At 44.4% G+C, this 19,073-nt stretch overlaps 1 protein-coding gene across 14 annotated transcripts in view; it reads left to right on the top strand.

Moving 5' to 3' along the window:
• TACC1 (transforming acidic coiled-coil containing protein 1) overlaps positions 1 to 19,073 on the top strand; it is a 116,195-nt gene that overhangs the window by 43,928 nt on the left and 53,194 nt on the right. For 4 of the 14 annotated variants that reach the window (XM_059156122.1, XM_059156130.1, XM_059156136.1 and 1 more), the window contains 2 exons: positions 10,454 to 12,072; positions 13,031 to 13,146. The exons of 2 other annotated variants lie outside the window; for them this stretch is intronic. In XM_059156122.1, the coding sequence (XP_059012105.1) occupies positions 11,912 to 12,072; positions 13,031 to 13,146 (277 nt within the window). In that variant the 5' untranslated portion in view covers positions 10,454 to 11,911. Of the gene's footprint in view, positions 1 to 10,453; positions 12,073 to 13,030; positions 13,147 to 19,073 lie in introns of those variants that run through there. 8 more of the 14 variants (XM_059156123.1, XM_059156126.1, XM_059156127.1 and 5 more) reach the window with 3 other exon arrangements.

Below are 19,073 nucleotides of genomic sequence, written 5' to 3'. Positions count from 1 at the left end.
AGCCAAAGAACAACAGTGATTAATTTCTTTATAAAATGTGGGTCAATTATGATTTCAGCCTTTGAATTGGCAAAATACTCATATTTATTATATAGTAGTTCTGGATTTGTCATATCATTTCCAAGAAATACTCAAGAAGAATTCAAGCAGAGACTATATCCTTCATCCAATATCCAAATCCATTCTGCCTGGAAGACCGAGTGTTGACTTCCATTTCCCTTTAGCTTTTCATCCACACCTGTCATGTTTAAAGACATGACTCCCGGGACGCCTGGGTGGCTCAGTTGGTTAAGCGGCTGCCTTCGGCTCAGGTCATGATCCCAGTGTCCTGGGATCGAGTCCCACATCGGGCTCCTTGCTCGGCAGGGAGCCTGCTTCTCCCTCTGCCTCTGCCTGCCTCTCTGTCTGCCTGTGCTTGCTCGCTTTCTCTCCCTCTATCACTGGCAAATAAATAAATAATCTTTAAAAAAAAAAAAAAAAAAAAAAAAAAAAAAGACATGACTCCCTAATTTCCGGAAAGATGGTATTACAACTCAGATCATCATGGGAGAGGGAAGGATGGGCCCAGTCTTGTATTCAGAGTAGTTCGACCACCTCATCCACATGGCAGGCTCAAGTCTCACGGCTGGACAATTTTCTGGCTTTAAGAAAAAAAGACACCACTGTGATATAGGATGCATTTTGGAAAGAACCCAAATGTCATCTTTCTCACAATGATGTGGAATGACATTGAAGGCAGGTTCTTCCCACATTGCCATCTAAGGGAATTGAAGATGCTAAACACCCGAAAACAAGTTGTATTGTAAGGAGGAGGTGAGGTTGCTGATCACCAGGAGACTCAGTAGGGAGTAGCACAAAGATGGCCTTCTATTCCTTTTATACAACAGGTCTCAGGTGTGTTGGTCTAGGGCAGCAGGCCACTCTGGTCCAGATGTCAGTCCAGAAGTCAGGCGTGGCTCCGTCCGTCTGTTCTGCCATCTCCCAAGTGTGGTCCTCGTCCACACAGTAGAAGCTGGTTCAGCACCAGCCCACAACACGGGGCAAGCACAGCAGTTTTCTTTTTAAGGACATCACCCCAAAGTCATACTTGCCACCTGGCTCACTTCTCCCGGGCCAGAACTAAGTCACAAGACCACTCCTGCCTGCAGAAAGGGCAGGGAAATGTGGCCTCTGCTCGGTGGCCATGTGCCCAGTGGAAACTCAGGGGGCTCTTTTACCAGAAGAAATAAGGAAATAATGGCTGTGGGAGGAAGTTAGACGCTGCTGGCATGGCTGTGGAAGTCCAAAGGATAAGGGTGCAGAAGGTGCATGATGCTAGAGAAGTATTACAGGTTTTTTGTTTTTTTTTTTAATTAACATTTAATGTGTTATTAGCCCCAGGGGTACAGGTCTGTGAATCGCCAGGTTTACACACTTCACAGCACTCACCATAGCACATGCCCTCCCCAGTGTCCATAACCCCACCCCCCTCTCCCCACCCCCTTTCCCCTGAGTATTACAGATTTACTTTTTATCATAATTAAAATGTGTGTGTGTGTGTATTTACACTTGTACAGAAGCAATAGAACCATGAGTTAGGTTTCACGCATTGTATAGAAGATAACTTTTGACCCCTTTATCGAACTTCCAAAAGTTAAAATTTTTCAATGCCTTTTGGAAGCTACAGGAGGGCAATGTGATTCCTTCCTTCAATAGATGAATATTTTCACTTACCAAGTTGAGGCTTTGCTGGACTCTCCAGAGACACAAGGCTTTCTTTCACCCTCTGGGCAGAGTTGAATTTACCATGATTTAATGCAGTTTAAATAATGATTTAATGATTTAATGCAGCTTAAACTTCAGGACCCCTCACTTGGGTAGGTCCCCTGCAGGGTCTCCAGAAGGGCCCTCGCATTGTATTCACAAGGTCCTTTTGTATTTTTCTTAAAAAGAGCTCCCCGGATTCTTAAGCTTCCTGCTGCACAGAACCGGGCCTTGGCAACACTATCCACCACGGAGCCCTACCACTGTTCCCACTTTTTCCCAGATGGGAAAATGCCCCGACCTAGCACCATAGTTCTCCTTTACCTACCAGAGATAAACCCCTTCCCCTTTACCCACTAGAGATAAACCCCCAGTGGATGCCTAAACTCACCCCAGTGGGTTCCTAAACCACAGATAGTACCAAACCCTATATATACTATGTTTTTTTCCTATACATACCTATGACTTGGTTTAATTTATCAATTAGGTGCAGTAAGACATTAGCAATGATAATTAACCATAAAATAAGTTATTATAATACCATACTGTAATGGAAGTTATATGAATGCGGTCTTTCAAAATGTCTTATTGTACTACACTCACCCTTTTTCTTGTGATGATGTGAGATGACAAAATGCCTTTGTGATGAAAAGAAGCAAGGTGAATGACGTCCACCTTGGGACCCAGCGTAAGGCCGCTACTGACCTTCTAACAGTGTCTAAGGAGAATCTTCTGCATCTAGACCCTGGCTGACTGCAGGTAACTGTCAGATCAGGGGGGACTCCTGGAGTCCGGTGTACCTCATCAACATGGTTTCTTGAAAGGAAAGTACCCCAAAAGGAGAGCACCCCAAAGAGACACATGTTAAAACAAATGCTTTTGCCCCTCCCACATAAAGTGCACTTTTGATATCCTGGCCCACTTTGGTGTGTCCTTGAGGACGCTCAGGTGTGTCAGTGGGCAGTCCCTGGGGAAGATCTCCTTTTAGATGGCACCTTGGCTCCCCAGGCAAACGCCTCCTTATAATGAGGGTGTCACTTAGATTAGACCCACAGATTGCCCACTAGTACCGGTGTCTGCACTGTGCTGTGTGTCTCCCATACTTGCCGCTTCGTGTGTTCATCTCCGGCAGGTTTGTGTTCTCCTTGTAAGGGCCCTTCTGGTAGAACTTCCCTCAGAAATTAATCTTTAATCGGCCTAAGGCATTATTTCTGGAGTGGAACTTGATGGTATATGGGGTTGAGGTGGGGAGAGATGGGTGCAAATACACACACACACACACACACACACACACAGTTTTGCATATAATTTCAGAGAGGTCACAATCTTCTGAAACCCCTCTTGCTAAGCCCCTACTCTAGACATTGAAAATGTAGTCAACTAGACCTTTTTTTTTAAAGGTCATACTAATACCTTCCTTATAATAATACCCTCCAATTCTGTGGGACCAGAGGTAGGGATTAGAGGAGATAATTCATGTAAAGAGCACTTAGATTAGTGTCTGACACATAGCAAGCAGTTATAATTGCTAATTTCTGCTGGGGTTTTGATGATCTTCATGATTTTCATGAGTTCCTTGGGTAATAACAATATTAGCTCTTGGTTGCTATTATTTTCCCCAGCCTGTCTTTTGCCTTTTAATTTGAAGGCAAACATTTAGTAGCTTTACTCTTCTTCTGTAGCCAAATCTGTAATCTTTATTTTGAGTGTGATTTCGTTAATTACTTGAAAGATTGGGCAGTCATCCTTCTGACGGAGCTTGGACAGATTCTGTTGTTTCTGGATTGTTTTCTCCCTGTGGTGTGATTTTTATTATTTAGCATTCTAACCCATCTGGAATTTATCTTGGTATACACTCTGGGGTAGAGGTTTAACTTGATCTTTTTCTCCATTGCCAACCACTTATTCCCCAACCACTTATTAAATAATCTTCTCCTCCCCACTGTATTACAACATCATCTTTATCATATAATATATTCACATATTTTGTGTCTTTTTCTTGGCTTTCCATTCTGTTTCACAGAGCAAGGATATGCCTATTTTGTCATCAATGTGTCTTAATATCGTGTGGACCTAATCCCCTTCTTGACTCTTTTTTTTAAAAGAATTTAAAATATGCTCACCTGTTTATTTTTTAAATAAACTTTTGGAAAATATCGACAAATCCCAAGGAAAAAAAAATCCTAGGAATTTTGATTGAAATTGCATTAGATTTATTTTTTTTTTTTGCATTAGATTTATTAGTTAATTGGGTAGTATTGCCATCTTAAATTTAGTTTTACCAATTTGGAACATTGTAATGTCCTTCCGTTTATTTAGCTAGTTGGTTAGCTTATATTAGGAATGCAAATGAGCAATGTGTTAACATTTGGAGTTTAAAAAAATTTTTTAACATACTTAAAAAAGAGAGGTTTCCCTTCTCCCCACTTCATACGGTAACAGAGAAGTAAAAGGACATATTTTCCTTCACTTTTCACACACATGTGGTTTCAGAACCCAAATATGGCAGTTGAACTTTTGCTCTAAAAAGATAAAGGCTGGAAGTAGCAGAAGGCTGCATGCCCTGTCACGGAGTTTGCTACTTACTTTCCCATCTTTTTCTCTTAGAAACTGTGATTATCAGTCACAAAGAATTACTGTCATGCAATTCCCGCCAAGTGCGGATTTAGGTAGAGTGGGTATCCCAATTATCTTGGAATTTGTGGTTTTATTCTTTCTCTGGGTGGATACTCCTCCCACAAGCCCTCCTCCCTAACCAACACCACCCCACAAGCTCTGCTGTCCTTTCCAACTGTCATCCCAATCTGTTATCGTCCGACTTCTTAGTGACAGTATTTCATCAATTGAAAATGGAGACATGTATTTACAAGTAGAATGGGTAGAATATTTGCTATCAAGGTGATATCAGAAAACCTGGGTCACGGGGTCAGTATTGCTCTAGTGTTCCAGGTGTATTATTTGGGGAGACTTATTTTGGAGGTAGGATCGAGGAGAGGGAATGAAATGGCTACAGGAGAAGTAGTCGTATTCTATTTCAATTTCCTAAATTCCTTCATCCTCTTTAACTCAAGTCTCAGCGTCTACCTACTCTCTAACCATGAGGTAATGTAGATCTCTCAAATTTGGAATAATATTCATTATTAGAAACTTCAACTTGTAAACAATTGAGCAAGGGTTCCAGATGGTTTTCTTGTCTGAGGCTTAACATGTTAAGCTGCCTGATTCAGAGGGCCCACTTTTCTTAATGCCTAATCTGCTGAAAAGGAATATAAGATCAATAGAAGAATACAGGGGCGGCCTGGGTGGCTCAGTCAGTTAAAAATCTGCCTTTGGCTCATGTCATGATCCCAGTGTCCTGGGATCGAGACCCACACTGGGTTCCCTGTTTGGCAGTGAGTCTGTTTCTTCCTCTCCCTCTGCCCCTCTACCTGTTTGTGCACTCTCTCTCTCAAATAAATAAAAAAAGATCTTTAAGAAAAATAGAGCACAAGGTGTGTTAAATCAATAACAATAATTTTACAAGATGGTCTACCTATTTAACAGGCTCTGTAATTTCAATAATGCTGTTTAGCCAGAAAAACCACTTGTATCTCCTGGAATAGAAAATATTTCTAAATGTAAAGATAGTTCAGTGCTTTAATTGGATCTTTTGTGTTTATTTTTGGCTTGTTTTCAACTTTGGATTTGTGGTTGTTGGTGGGAAGAATTAGGAATAATATTGGGGTTATTTTCCTCACTTAGAATGAACAGACTGACCTGTCTCTGTTTCTGTCCTTCATACTCAACAACTCTTTGGCTAATACTTCTACATCCCAGGGTAGAGCTAAACTGAACTTTCTCATAAAGCCAATAAACATACAGTCATGCTGTCTGACAGGGATGGGAGAGAACTTCATAAGAAGTTTAAGAACCGGCTTCTTAAATGACACTAGGTCCGTGTAAACATCACAGAATAGATTTATTTTTTTTCCCCACCTCCACTGAAAGCTGACACAGTATAACTCTGCCACATGGCAGTTCTGCTCTAAGTCTGATTGTGACCTAGGCAGAATGGCATACTTTCTGGGAAAGTCAAACTTTACTTTTGTGATACAAAACAGAATAGATCAGAGGGTCGACCTGACAGGAATTATTCACCAAAGCAAAGCCTTGACAAGGGTCTCTGGGCAGGCCCTTGGTGGGAAGCTTGGCCAAGTCTCTAAAGATGCAATCTAAATCTTTTAATTTTAATCTTTCTGGAGCTCTAAAAGAGTATTAACCATGGACATAAATCTGGCTCTTCTCTTAAAAAATTAGAAAGGAAGTTCTCTTTGTGGTATAATTTTCAGTGAAAATGCATCATATAAATTCTGATTTGGGTGTGTATAGGTAGTGGAGGAAAGATTGTAATTCTACAGATGATTGTAGCCTGTAAGTAAGAATACAATCTGATCTTGCAAGTTTCAGAATGTAACGTTAACATATTTGAATATGTCAGATGCTCTTGTTTGCCATGTTGTCTTGTGCAGACATCAGCATAGTTGTTGCCTGGTTAGACTGAGGTCAGTCTGGAAAGCAGGACTCCTGCTGGCATTGGGGGTGGAGGGGAGATAGGTATTCTTGGCTGCGGCTTTCATGCCAGGTAAGCAGGAAGCAGGGACTGCAGCAGTGGTATATTGAGAGGAGTGTCCAGCTGACGGAATGGCAGGCTACCCAGTGGCTGCAAGGACATTCTGCTTTCTTACAGTGTGATAATGCACCAAAGGTGCTGACAGACTAGCCTTCTAGATTCAGCTCCGGCGGCAGTTAGCTGTAAGACGTTAGGCAGGTGGTTGCCCTTTCTGCTTCAGCTACCTCACCTGCAAACTGAGAATGAGAAGACCTGCCCCACTACCGGAGAGAATGATTCTAAGGATCAGATGCAACTTTATTGATATAAAGTACTGTCAAGTCATTATGTCTTGGGGACCTTGCAAGGACCTCTAGTGAGTAAGGAGAGAGCATTCAAGGATCAGGTTGATGGAGTAACCGGGTGCGGGGAGTTCCCCACCATGTCTTGGAACCCTCATCCCATGAGCAGATGGCTCTCAAAAAGAAGGGTTGGGGAGTGGGGGGCGTTCTGCAGGCGTTCCACTGAGGCACATCGACTGAGTTGCTGTTCTCCAGGCCAGTAATTTGCCTACTTGCTTCAAAGCTGCCCAGCCACTTTGGTGATATCATCCATCTGGCATGTAATCTTAGTTGAATTCGATGTATCTCTTGCTCACCAGATTCCTAGATTGTGAGAGAAGACGGATACATTGACGGGTTTGTCTACCTGCCTGCCTGACCTTCCGGTTTTCTCTGTGGCTACTTCAGCCCCGATGCTCTCTTACCATCCTGGCCCTCCCCTCCTCCCCTACCTCCTCCACTCCCATCATCTCAAGAGCAGATGCTTTCTCGTTTTACTGGCTGTGGGAAACTCGGTTGCCTTAGCAGTAGGTTTTCCTGTCCTTCCCCTGTAAAAGTGTTTGCATCATGCTTGGATTGCTTACAGCTCTGATGCTTCCTGAACAAGTGGAGTGAAAGCTAAGGACACAAATTCCGATTCTGCTTCTTTACCCTCTGGAGCAGGGGCCGTCTGCTTTCTCTAGGTGGTTTGGGGCAGGGAAATGCAGTTCTCTGGGTCTCCCAGTCTTGATTCTTCCCCTCCCATCCCCCAGGTTGTTACCAGAATATTCTTTCTAAATGGAAATGTTACTTACTTGCTCAAAGCCTGATGACTCCCCTCTGTCCATCTAGGTTCCCTGGGCCACCAGGCACACTGATGGCTTTGTTTTGATCCAGCACCATGTTGGCCTCCTCAAGGTTTCAAACGATTTAAATTAGTAAGAACATTAAACATTGGAAGATGTCTTATGAAATCCACAATCTGAGTTTCTCTTGGAAGATGGTTAAATGGCAATGCTGGGCATCAGGAACTGGGTAGGGCTGCCCCTTCGCCACAGCAGGCTTCTCCAGATGGCACAGCTATCGCCACGGCCTCATCACTGCCTTGCGTTATCTAGGGAGGTTCTGGTGTTTGCTCCCCCCACTACAGGATGAAGTTCAACTTGAGTTAAACTTTTTACCAGGTAAATGGGATCCATACCAATTAGGCTCCAACTACATCTGCCCCCAACGCCTACCCATTCCTACAGGCTTTACTAGAATAGCTGTGCTATGAAATGGTTAGTTGTTTGCCTGTTTGAGTTTGCTTACTCTTTCATTTTATTTTGTTATTTTTTTTTTAACAGTCTTCTATAATTCTCTTTTTTTTTAAGATTTTATTTATTTATTTGACAGAGAGAGATTACATGTAGGCAGAGAGGCAGGCAGAGAGAGAGAGGAGGAAGCAGGCTTCCTGCTGAGCAGAGAGCCCAATGTGGGACTCGATCCCAGAACTCTGGGATCATGACCTGAGCTGAAGGCAGCGGCTTAACCCACTGAGCCACCCAGGCACCCCTTATTTTGTTATTTTCTTAAAAGATTTTATTTATTTATTTGACAGACAGAGATCACAGGTAGGCAGAGAGAGAGGAAGGGAAGCAGGCTCCCTGCCAAGCAGAGAGCCTGGGCTTGATCCCACCCTGGGTTCATGACCTTAGCCGAAGGCAGAGGCTTTAACCCACTGAGCCACCCAGGCGCCCCTTGTTATTTTTTTTTAACTATAGAGACCCATCTTGCAGATCCTTCTGGAACATCCATTATAGGCAAAGGATGTGCCTGGCTTGGCTACACCACAATTAAGGACTGTTTCAAAGGAGTTACATTTCAGATTTTCAGGGTGTGTTGATCCAAAGCTTCTGTGAAAGACAAGAAGCAGAGGAGGGAAGAGAACAGATGGGGCCCTTTCTGGGTTTTCGGTCATTTCCAAAACAAATACGTCTCGTTTGGTTATGTGGTCATGTGTTTGCAGCCATTCTGCTCTGAGATGCTGAGGACATAGCAGCAAAATGGTTTACCTTGGTTAGGATATCTATTTTCAAACATTTCCTGTTCTTTCCCAGAATGACAGGAAAATCGATATGTCAGTTAGCCTCATTACTTGAACTTCTAAACAATGAAATAAATGCAAACTATTGAGTACTTACTTCCTTTATTGTTGTTCACATTAAGTCCAGGAGCTTGTCGAGGAGCAGTGTTCAGCAACCTGGGCATTTGCTTCTCCAGTTTCAAGAAATTGCTGTATAGGTCCAGCTTTATCTTTCTGGGGCCATTACTTGCTCCAAGTTCTACTCTGTGCTAGTTCCAAAACTTGATTTCCCCTGGAGGAGTCAGGCTTTAGGAATTTATGTCATCCTAGCCAAATTCATAAGATCTACTACTAAACTAGAATATTCCTCTTCTGTTCATTTACTGAACCACCTACTAAGTATGTGGCCCTGTCCTAATATCTGGAGAAATAAAAATAAATCACAAATATGATGTGGTCCCTGCAATTTAAAAAGACTATGTTTTTATCATTGAAAATTTGGCAAAGAGAAAAGATGAACCAATGGTCCCTGCAATTTAAAAACTTATGGTACGGAAGTGAAAACAGCTATGTAAACAAATACATTATATATCGTGTGTGAAGTGTAGGGTGACTTTACATCTTGGGGACATCCTGATTTAAGCCTGCTGTCTGGTATAACTATTAATAATGCCCCCTTTCAAAACCATCTAAGGGCCACAATAAAGGTTTCTATTAACGTTTGGGGTATAGAGATGGTAGATGGGGGTAGAAATCAGCTTGTTTTTCCAGAGCAGACCCTTGAGCTGGGTCATGAAGGAAGTTTGGACAGTCAAAGTCCGGGAGCTCCAGGTGGGGAATAAGGGGGAGGGGAATGTGCAAAACTCTGCAGGCAAAAGGGAAATTGTTCCGGAAGCAGCAATTAGTCAGTCCAAGCTAGTTATTGTTTTCCAAATTTATCCCGTGGAAAAATTTCCCCAAGATACTTGGTAAAAATACAGATTACCAGGTCCTGCTGGTAATCTGGATTAGTATTTTTAAAGAAGCACCCCTAGATGATTCTGGGCTATATCAAAAGTTCAGAACCAATTCTATACTGTTTATGGCAAGGAATACAAAGGGCTAGGAGTAAAGAGGAGCAGGAACAGCAAGACCAGAGCATAAGTCACCTATCAGTTAGGTGGGGTGACCCCAGGTGGGAAAACCCTCAGAGGTAGAACCAGTTGGAAGACATTTACAGTAAACTTATGAAAAATGGATAGTGTGGGATCTATATGTTAGCTACAATGGGGATGCAGAGGATTGAAAAGATTTGAGAACTACTCAGGAAGAAGAAAGAACAGGATCCAGGTTATGCCAGTTACTGATTTATATTGGGTAATATGATTTCCAGGTTACAGAACACTTGTGTGAAATCCAGGAATCTAGGGAACCTTACCACCTGAGTGTTTAAATGGTGAGCCATAAACCTAAAAATACAAAAAATTGGATAATATTGTGATGTATTTCATGTGGACACGACGCAAAAAGAAAAAAAAAAGACTCCTGCTTGCTTCCCATTTTTGCCTCTAGAACAGCCATGACAGTTGTGTTTCTCTCTGGGAAGGAGCTGGGTGAATTCTAAAGCATCCTGACACCCCCAACCCTTTTATCTAGACTTCAGGCAAACCTCTGCCCTTCTGTTATGGTAAGACGACTTGCCATGGCTTATCTTGCCTTCTTTTTGCTTCTGTGTTTGTTATGGAATGTGTGATACAGTCATGACTCCTCGCCAGTGCCAACCCCTTTCAGGGGAGAGGGGCGGCCTCCTGCAGTTTCAGCATGACTTTGTTCCTAAATTCTGGAGCTGCTCTCTCTGTGAGAAGCTGAAGTCACCTCACAGTTTCACCGCAACTCTGGGAAATTCCAATAGTACAAGAAATGCCCTACCCAGGCCAGGAGATGGTGAAGCCTGGTGTTTGTGGTTTGTGGAGCCGGCTTCCTTGGTGCACTGGAAATTCTGAGGCGAGCGATCCCTATATGGAAAATGAAGAAAAGGCGAGGAGAGCTCTGCCATGTTCCTCAGCCTTCCAACATAAAGAGGGTTGTTATTTTGAAGGCGGCCTTCACAAGGCCTGCTGGCCTACTTCTGAAGCAGCAGACAAAGTCAGAAATCAGAGGCATAGAAGTTATGAAGAGAAAGCCTCAAAAAAGGAGAATGGGAAACCGACAGGCTATAATTTCACAGGGTAATTGAGCCTGAGACCTTTACCAGAGACCTGGCCCCAGAGCGCCCACGACTGCGGTGTGGGGAGGGACAAAACATCTACAGTCCCAGCGCTTGGCTACTCTTGTAGCGTTGCTGAGGAATTTCCAAATCCTGGGAGCGACAGGGTCGGAGGTGAAGAGGCTGAAATCTTCCACGCTGTCAGTGTGAGGGAGACAGAGAAACCTCAGACAACAGCGGCCTCAAAGTTTGTGTGTGTGTGTCTGTGCGCGCGCGCGCGCGTGTGTGTTTTGAAATACGGGGCTTCACTTTTGTGCGGTTCAATGTTACAACGCCATTAAGTCACAGTAGCAAGACGAAAAAATAAGAAGGGAAGGAGGAGAAGTCCAGCGTGCGCGGACCCAGAAAAAGGATCTTCCCGGCTCCTGCAGCTGACAGGGCTGTTGGGGGCGCCTGGGTGCTCTGCCCGCCAGAGTCGCAGCCCCGCAGCCCCCTTCCCGCAGTCCGGGCGCGACCAGAGTGGCGCCGCGGCGGGGGGATCGGGCGGGCCCGCCGAGGACTTCAAAGGCCCGGCGCTGCCGCCGCCCCCGCCCGCGCGCGCTAATAGTACGGTCCAAGGGGGCGGCTCCTGGGGCGCGGCTCCCGCGGCAGCTGATGCGCGCCCCGCCGGCCGGGAGGCGGGAGCCAGAGACCCCGAGACCCGAGCCGCCCGGCGCCGCGGGCCGGGCCCTGAGGAGGCCCCAGGAGAGGCATCTTCCCCGCGGGAGTCGCCGGCGCGGGGGTGGCCGCGGCCGCACCGTTCGAGGAGGAGGACGAGGAGGAAGCGGCGTTGCCTGCCGGCCGAGAGGAAGCGCTCCACCCGGGCCCCCGACGGCGCTCGTTTAACCACATCCGCGCCTCCGCTGGAAACGCTTACAGGCGTCTGTCACCCGTTCCCTCCATTTTGAAAGGGAAAAAAGGCTCTCCCCCTTCCCCTACTCCTAGGAGCTGGAGCCAGAGGAGCCGCGCTCATGGCGTTCAGCCCTTGGCAGATCCTGTCCCCAGTGCAGTGGGCGAAATGGACCTGGTCCGCGGTGCGCGGCGGGGGCGCCGGAGAGGACGAGGCCGGAGGGCCAGAGGGCGACCCCGAGGAGGAGGACTCGCAAGCCGAGACCAAATCCTTGAGTTTCAGGCAAGTACACGCATCCCTGCCGAGATGCCGACGTGCTGCCCTCCATCCATCTGCGGCTCATTCTGTGTGCGTGTGTGTGGTCGCTCAGCCGCGTAACCATTATCATCGCAACGCTGCGTCCCTACCCGTAGCAGGGGCCCCGCTGTGCATTCGAAAGTTCAGGATGTTCTGTCCGGTGTTCCCTTTCCCCCGTTTCAGTATGAGCTCGATTCAGAACCTAACCCGGCATCTGCAGTCTTTCCGCATCCCGGTCTGCTTCAGTCACTTTCTCTCAAGCTTTGAGCCCCGCGCCCCCGCCCCTACACACACACAGTGTCACTGATCACACCCGTAGAACTTGGGGCCCCTCTCTGTGGGGAAGAAGTCGCTCCCAGGCCGTCCTGGTGTCCCTGTGTGTCCCGAAAATGCAGCCTTGGTAAAGAAGGTCGCGTGATGACAGGCCCCTGGCAGCTGGTGAGAAATGGTGGTCCTTGCTGAGCTGTCACCGAGTGACTGAGGAAGGCAGGTGACCGTGTTCTCAGCTTGGGGCCGAGTGAGTTCCAGACAGGTAGAGGCCTGCCTGAGAAAAAGGGATCGTGGCGAGAGCTGACTTAATTTTTAGGAGGAGGGGGCAATCTTAATTTTTTAAGCCTATGAGTGTAGAGGCTCTTGTTAGAAAAGGAGTCTGTTGAAAAGCGTTTTGGGGGGAATATCAGAAGAAAGGATGACCTCGGAAATAAATCGTGATGGAGAAAAGCTCCGGAGGATGGAGGAATATCAGGCAGACAGGATGCCAGGCAAAAGGCCCAGAAGGGCCCAGCAAGAAAACCCCATGGTGAGCTCCCACAGGCCAGTCCCTGCTGGGACTAGTGGGGTTGTAAAGTTAGGCAAAAATGCTGGACTCTGTCCATATGTAGACCGTAAAGGGTGTCGGAAATACCGTTGAAAGTGGTAATTCCTCATTTTTCCCCCTTGGCAGCTCGGATTCTGAAGGTAATTTTGAGACCCCTGAAGCTGAAACACCAATCAGATCGCCTCTCAAGGAATCCTGTGATTCATCCCTAGGATTGGCAGGACCAGGGGCCAAAACCCAAGGTAAAGAAAGACTTTCATTTTCTGCCTCTTTTGTTTAAAGTTTTGAAGATGTAAATGAGGAAAGGAGGAGTGTTAACTTCGGGCTATTTACAAAGCTTTGGATTAAGTACTTACTAGGAAAGTTGTTTTAAAGCTCCTGGCTTTTTTGAAATGTTTTTGTTTGCTTTTTAGGAATGTGGTGGTCAGAGGCTTTCTTTTTAAGTAGTTTGTATATTTATATTTGCAAGATAAAATTATCATTATCAGATATTCCTGCTGCGCCCTTCCCCCCAGCCTCCCCTAAACCAAAAATATGTGTGGTAATGCAGAGGTGGAGGGAGGTATGTTTAAGTTGGCTTTGGCTATTTCTGAAGCTAAATCACTTTCTCCAGGGGTGTGTGTATGGCTGGGGACAAAATTTATAGGTAAGAGTTGATTTATTTAGATAGAAAGGAATCTTTAAAATTGTTCACCTTCCCCCTCATCTACACAGGAATGGTGGTGAGCTTCTCAGTCTACCTAAAAAAACCTGGCACAGAGATTGTCTCCTAGCCCCCTCAGAGCTCAACCTTGAGCCTGCCCTTCGTCTACAAAAGCTTCTGTTGTTCCATTTAATTAGTAGAAACCTTTCTTGTCACTCAGCCAGTTTCGAGTAAAATTTCACCTGTCCTGATAGAATCTGTTTATCCACTTAATAGAGTGTGCTGTGATTCAGCAGTGAAAAAGTCTTGCTGTCACTAAGCTAACATTATGGAGGGAGATGGACCTTTTAAAGGTCAAGCAAGATATTTATGTCAGCTTAAGTATTATGGAGAAAAATAAAGCAGTGGAAGGAGAATAGGGTGTATGGGGTGGGGATAGAGACGCTGAAGGGTAATTAGGCGGAGCCTTGCCAATAAGGGAACTTAAGCAGAGCCCTGAGGGGAGATTGAGGGAACAGCCTTGCAGATTCTTGGGGAGAGAACCCTTTCCGCAGAGTGAATGGTGTCTGCAAAGGCCTGAAGCAGGACCATCCTGGGATGAGGCGAGGCCCGGTGGTGGGAGGGTTTTGAGGACCAGGAAGGAGGCTAGTGTGGCTTGAGTGGAGTGACGAGGGAGGGAACAGGAGGAGCTGAAGTTAGCCAGATAAAGGGAAGTCTGGAACATTTTGTAATGGCGTAAAATGACAGAAATGTATTCTCTCACAGCTTTGGAGGCTGGAAGTCCAAAATCAAGGTGTCAGGAGAGCCACAGAGCCATGTTCCTTCCAAAGGTTCTAGGGAAGAAGCCTTTCTTGTCTCCTTTAGCTTCTGGTGGTTGCTAGTAATTCTTGGTGTTCCTTGGCTTGTGGCAGCATAACTTCAGTCTCTGTCTCCATTACATGACAGGCTTTTGCTCGGTGTTTCTGTGCCTTCACATGACATTTTTTAAGGACACCAGTCAGTGGATATAGGGACCCTCCTAATCCTGTATGACCTCATCTTAGCTTGATTACATCTGCAAAGGTACTATTTCCAAATAAGGTCACATTCACAGGTATGGGGAGTTAGGAACTTAACATATCTTTTTTTTTTTCTTTTAAAGAGAGAGCGAGTGCTTGAGGTGGGAAGGGACAGAGGGAGAGAGAGAATCTTAAGCAGGCTCCACGTCAACACAGAGCTCCACACAGGGCTTGATCTCACCACTCTGAGATTATGACCTGCGCCGAAATCAGGAGTTGGACGGTTAACCAACTGAGCCACCCAGGAGCCCCTCAACATATCTTTTTGAGGGACACAGTTTAACCCACAACAGAGGGCTTTGAGCAGAGACATCATGCATTGACATCCCTTTTCAAAGAGTAAGTAGTTGCTGTCTGGAGAAGGGACTCGAGCACGTATGTCCTTGTTGAGTGCTTTCTCTTTTCCATTATCTGTCACTGTCACCCTACGATGGTGGATAGAGCCAGCTTTCAGTTATTCTCTTAACTAGTTTTTGACCTAATGATGACTTTTTTTCTAGCAGTTACCGTATTTTATGGCTTCATGACTTCCTCACAGGTTGCTTAGGGAAGTCAGGTGCTTTGTGATAGACTTCGTTGTGGAGCTGGAATTATTGGTGAAATGATCCCTGCTTTTTGTGAGTTGATTTTGCTTTGAATCGGGAACTTTCTCCTGCTTTCCCCCTGCTGAAAGTTTAGCCATATCCTCAACTCATCCCCGTTGCTTTTCACCATTGTTTTTGGAAGAGACTACATGGGCAAGTTTATGTACTGGAGCACTCAAGTGTGGCACTGAGCTTTACAGCACAGAAGATGCGCTTCTTCATAGCTTCCCTTTTCCTCTCTTAAGATCGGCAGATCAGAAAGGATATTTGAAAGCTGGAAAGAACTATTTTGAAGCTTTCCCATCAAATTTAAATAATGCTCACCAGACTTGTTAAGTAGCTATTTGAAAGTCTCTTTGAATTGCCCTCAGCTTGGGTGGCCCCTTCCTCACCATTCTGTCAGCTGGTAGTCTGATTCATCTTGACAAATTCTTTGCTAATTGCATAGAGGCCTGTATGGCTCAGGCCCCCAGAGCCATAGAGACCCAATTGTTTGGTCCTTCCTGTGCCACTGACTCTTTTTTTTTTTTTAATATGTTTTGGTAGCTTCTAGCTCATACTCTATTTCTTACTCTCTCTAAAAGGTTTTCTTTTAGAGAGTCTTGGACCAGGGAAGCTCTGTGGAGTAGTAGATGGTGATTGAAGGCCATGTCTTTGGCAGGAGGTGGGGGGAGGGTGTACAGTCTGGGACATTACCACTCCGTATTAAGAAAACTTTCAATTTAGGATCTTTAAGTAATAGGATGATTGCATATTAGCCTGGTAGTATCCTGCCTTTGAGAACTTCTGCCCAACTTGTAGAAGGAGACTTAGTCCAGAGTCTTGCTGATGGCCTTGTTACACATGCACAGTAAATACAAAAATACTACCAAAGCACAGGTCTGACCAGGAACAGTATTAGTGGACAAAAATTCCTCGAGACTTATTTCATGTTGAAGTCTTAATTTCTAGGCTTGGATGGTCCTCTTTCTCCTGAAATTGTTAATTGTTTGGCTCCTGATAAAGTTAGTCTTTCATATTTCTGTGGTTTCAGGATGTGGTCCTTCATATTTCTGTGGTTTCAGGACGTGGTAGGGCAGCAGGTAGTTTATATAAGACTGTATCTTCTGGAGGGATGATTTATGAATTGTTAGTCAGGGATTGAAGTTAACATATGTAAAAGATCCTGGTTTTCTATATATAATGGGCTGTATCCTATATCCCATACCCGTGGCCCACCAAACTCCATCAGATTCTTTGAACACAGGGAAACATTTGAAGTTGATTTTCTACGTCTATTTGAAGTTAATTTTCTTTTTCTTTTTTTTTATTTTTTAAGATTTTATTTATTTATTTGACAGAGATCACAATTAGGCAGAGAGGCAGGCAGAGAGAGAGGAGGAAGCAGGCTCCCTGCTGAGCAGAGAGCCCGATGTGGGGCTTGATCCCAGGACTCTGGGATCATGACCTGAGCCGAAGGCAGAGGCTTTAACCCACTGAGCCACTCAGGCGCCCCTAATTTTCTTTTTATTGGAAGTTTTTTGGGGGGAACTTACTCTGTATAATGCTTCTGGAGACAGAGTTATAGGCCATTCTAGATATTAAAAGGTAGATGATGTTGCAGAGATTTTTTTTAAGCCACAGATAGAAGCTGGTTTCAGACTAACTGCTAAAATAAAACTTGAACCAAAGAGGTTCCTTGAAAATACTAGAGTAGTGGCTGTAATATTTGGGCTGGTAATTCTGTGTTTTCTATCTGTCTTCCTCCCCAACAAAGACTGTTTAAGCTGCTGCTATTACTGTTCCTTCTCTTTTGTCAGTGAGGAGACATCACCTGTGAGAGGATTTCTGAAGAAGGTTCAATCTCAGGTTCATACCCTCCCCCGTGTCCCCCCCCCCGCCTTTTTTTGGTGGACTGTGGTTTTGTCCATCATTTTAGATTTTATTTTATTTTATTTTTTTAAAAGATTTTATTTATTTATTTGACAGAGAGAGATCACAAGTAGGCAGGCAGAGAGAGGAGGAAGCAGGCTCCCTGCTGAGCAGAGAGCCCGCCGCGGGACTCGATCCCAGGACCCTGAGATCACGACCTGAGCCGAAGGCAACGGCCCAACCCACCGAGCCACCCAGGCGCCCCTCATTTTAGATTTTAAAAGTGAATGTCCTCTGCTACTAGAAGTCTCCTTACCACACATAGACCTTCATTTATAGATTGTTACCTTTTTTTGAGAAAGAAAATCTTAATTCGTGCTGAAGCTCTCATATGCCCTTGGAACAACTAGTTAAATCTACCCTGTTTGATGTGTTAATTAGATGCCTCAGTATTTCAAAGACATAGGATAGTTCTCCTGAAATAGAAGGAAAGATAAACAGGATCAATCTGCTGGTATTTACTGCTGGAGGCCTGGGGGTAATGTGAAGTTGTTTGTTGACACACTTTGTTAGTCTAGATCAGGAATTGGGCTGTGGCTCATAGACCAAATGTGGCCTGCTTCCTGCTGTGGCCAATTATTGTTATGCCTGGGAGCTGAGAATTATTTTTACATTTTTAAATGGTTGAAAAAAATTGGCTGTGTGAAAATTATATGAAATTCAAATTTTAGGGCCCATAAATAAAATGTTATGGGAATGCAGCCACACTTGCTCATTTAGGTGTTGTCTCTTATAGCTCTTTTTACACTAAATTAGCAAGGTGTTTCTGTTTGTCTTTAGGTAGGCTCCACAACCACTGTGGGGCTCGAACTCACAATCCTGAGATTCAGTCATATGCTCTATTGAGCCAGCCAGGAGCCCCTGAAATAGCAAGGCTGAGTACTTGGAACAGAGAATGGCCTGCAAAATCCTAAAATATTAACTGTTTGGCTCTTGACAAAAATGTTTGCTGACCTAGATCCACACTTAAGATAATTTTGATAAAAATCTAAAGCCTAAGTAATTTGAGATAACTTTATAAAGAAAGCGGCAAGGCAGTTGCCTGGATGGCTCAGTCGTTAAGCTTCTACCTTAGGTCATGATCTCAGAGTCCTGGGATCTAGCCCCATCAGGTTCCCTGCTCATGGGAAATCCTGCTTCTTCCTTTCCCACTCCCCTGCTTATGTTCCCTCTCTGGTGCTATCGCTGTCAAATAAATAAATACAATCTTAAATAAAAGGAAAGCGGCAAGGCTATCCATGATTAATTAATGATGAAGGATGGTGCCAGGTGCCATTAGCGTGGGCCTGTATGGTCAGGTAAGGCTTTAGGGTAAGACTGGTTTAGGCTGGCTGGCTATTAGCCTCCCTTGCAAAACCACAGATGTCATTGGTCTGTCAGTGTACCTGATTTTCAATTAACTAAAAGATCCAAGGAGTTATGAATAAAGGAAATTAGGAAAGAATGAAGAGAGTTTGGGAATCATTTAATATAAGTACAAATATATAGATCTTAAATTTTTACCCTTTAAGTGTTTCTTAATTGTTTTAATTTAATGGTTTTAATTTCATTTAATGGTTTTAATTGGGTGTTTCAGAATTTATTTGATGGGTGGTGTGGTGTATTGTTAGTATATATTGTAGGATTGAAATGGTATATTTATTGGATTGTTTCAGACTATGCATATATTAAGACCTAGAATGCAAATCTTGTTAAAATGGGAGCCTTAGGTTTTTGATTCTAAGGCTTTGGGTTACATGTATAAGAAAATAGTATGTAGACATTTTTCATTAAGTATTTATTGAAGTGTTCCAGTCGAATCCATGAGTATGGCTCTCCTAAGAATTTAGTTTAACATCCTCTCCCTGTCCCTAAGGGATGGCTTTAGTAGAATTTCCTAGAAATAATGGAACTAATAAGGAACCTTAATGTTACCTAGTCTAATAGTTCAACCCCATGGCTCCTTCAACAATACCTGAAACCATTCCAATCTT

Source organism: Mustela lutreola, chromosome 18 (genome assembly GCF_030435805.1).
Source record: "Mustela lutreola isolate mMusLut2 chromosome 18, mMusLut2.pri, whole genome shotgun sequence".
In the NCBI taxonomy this organism is placed as follows: domain Eukaryota; kingdom Metazoa; phylum Chordata; class Mammalia; order Carnivora; family Mustelidae; genus Mustela; species Mustela lutreola.
Note: the sequence above shows the minus strand (reverse complement) of the source record. Positions and strands in the feature narration are given on the sequence as shown.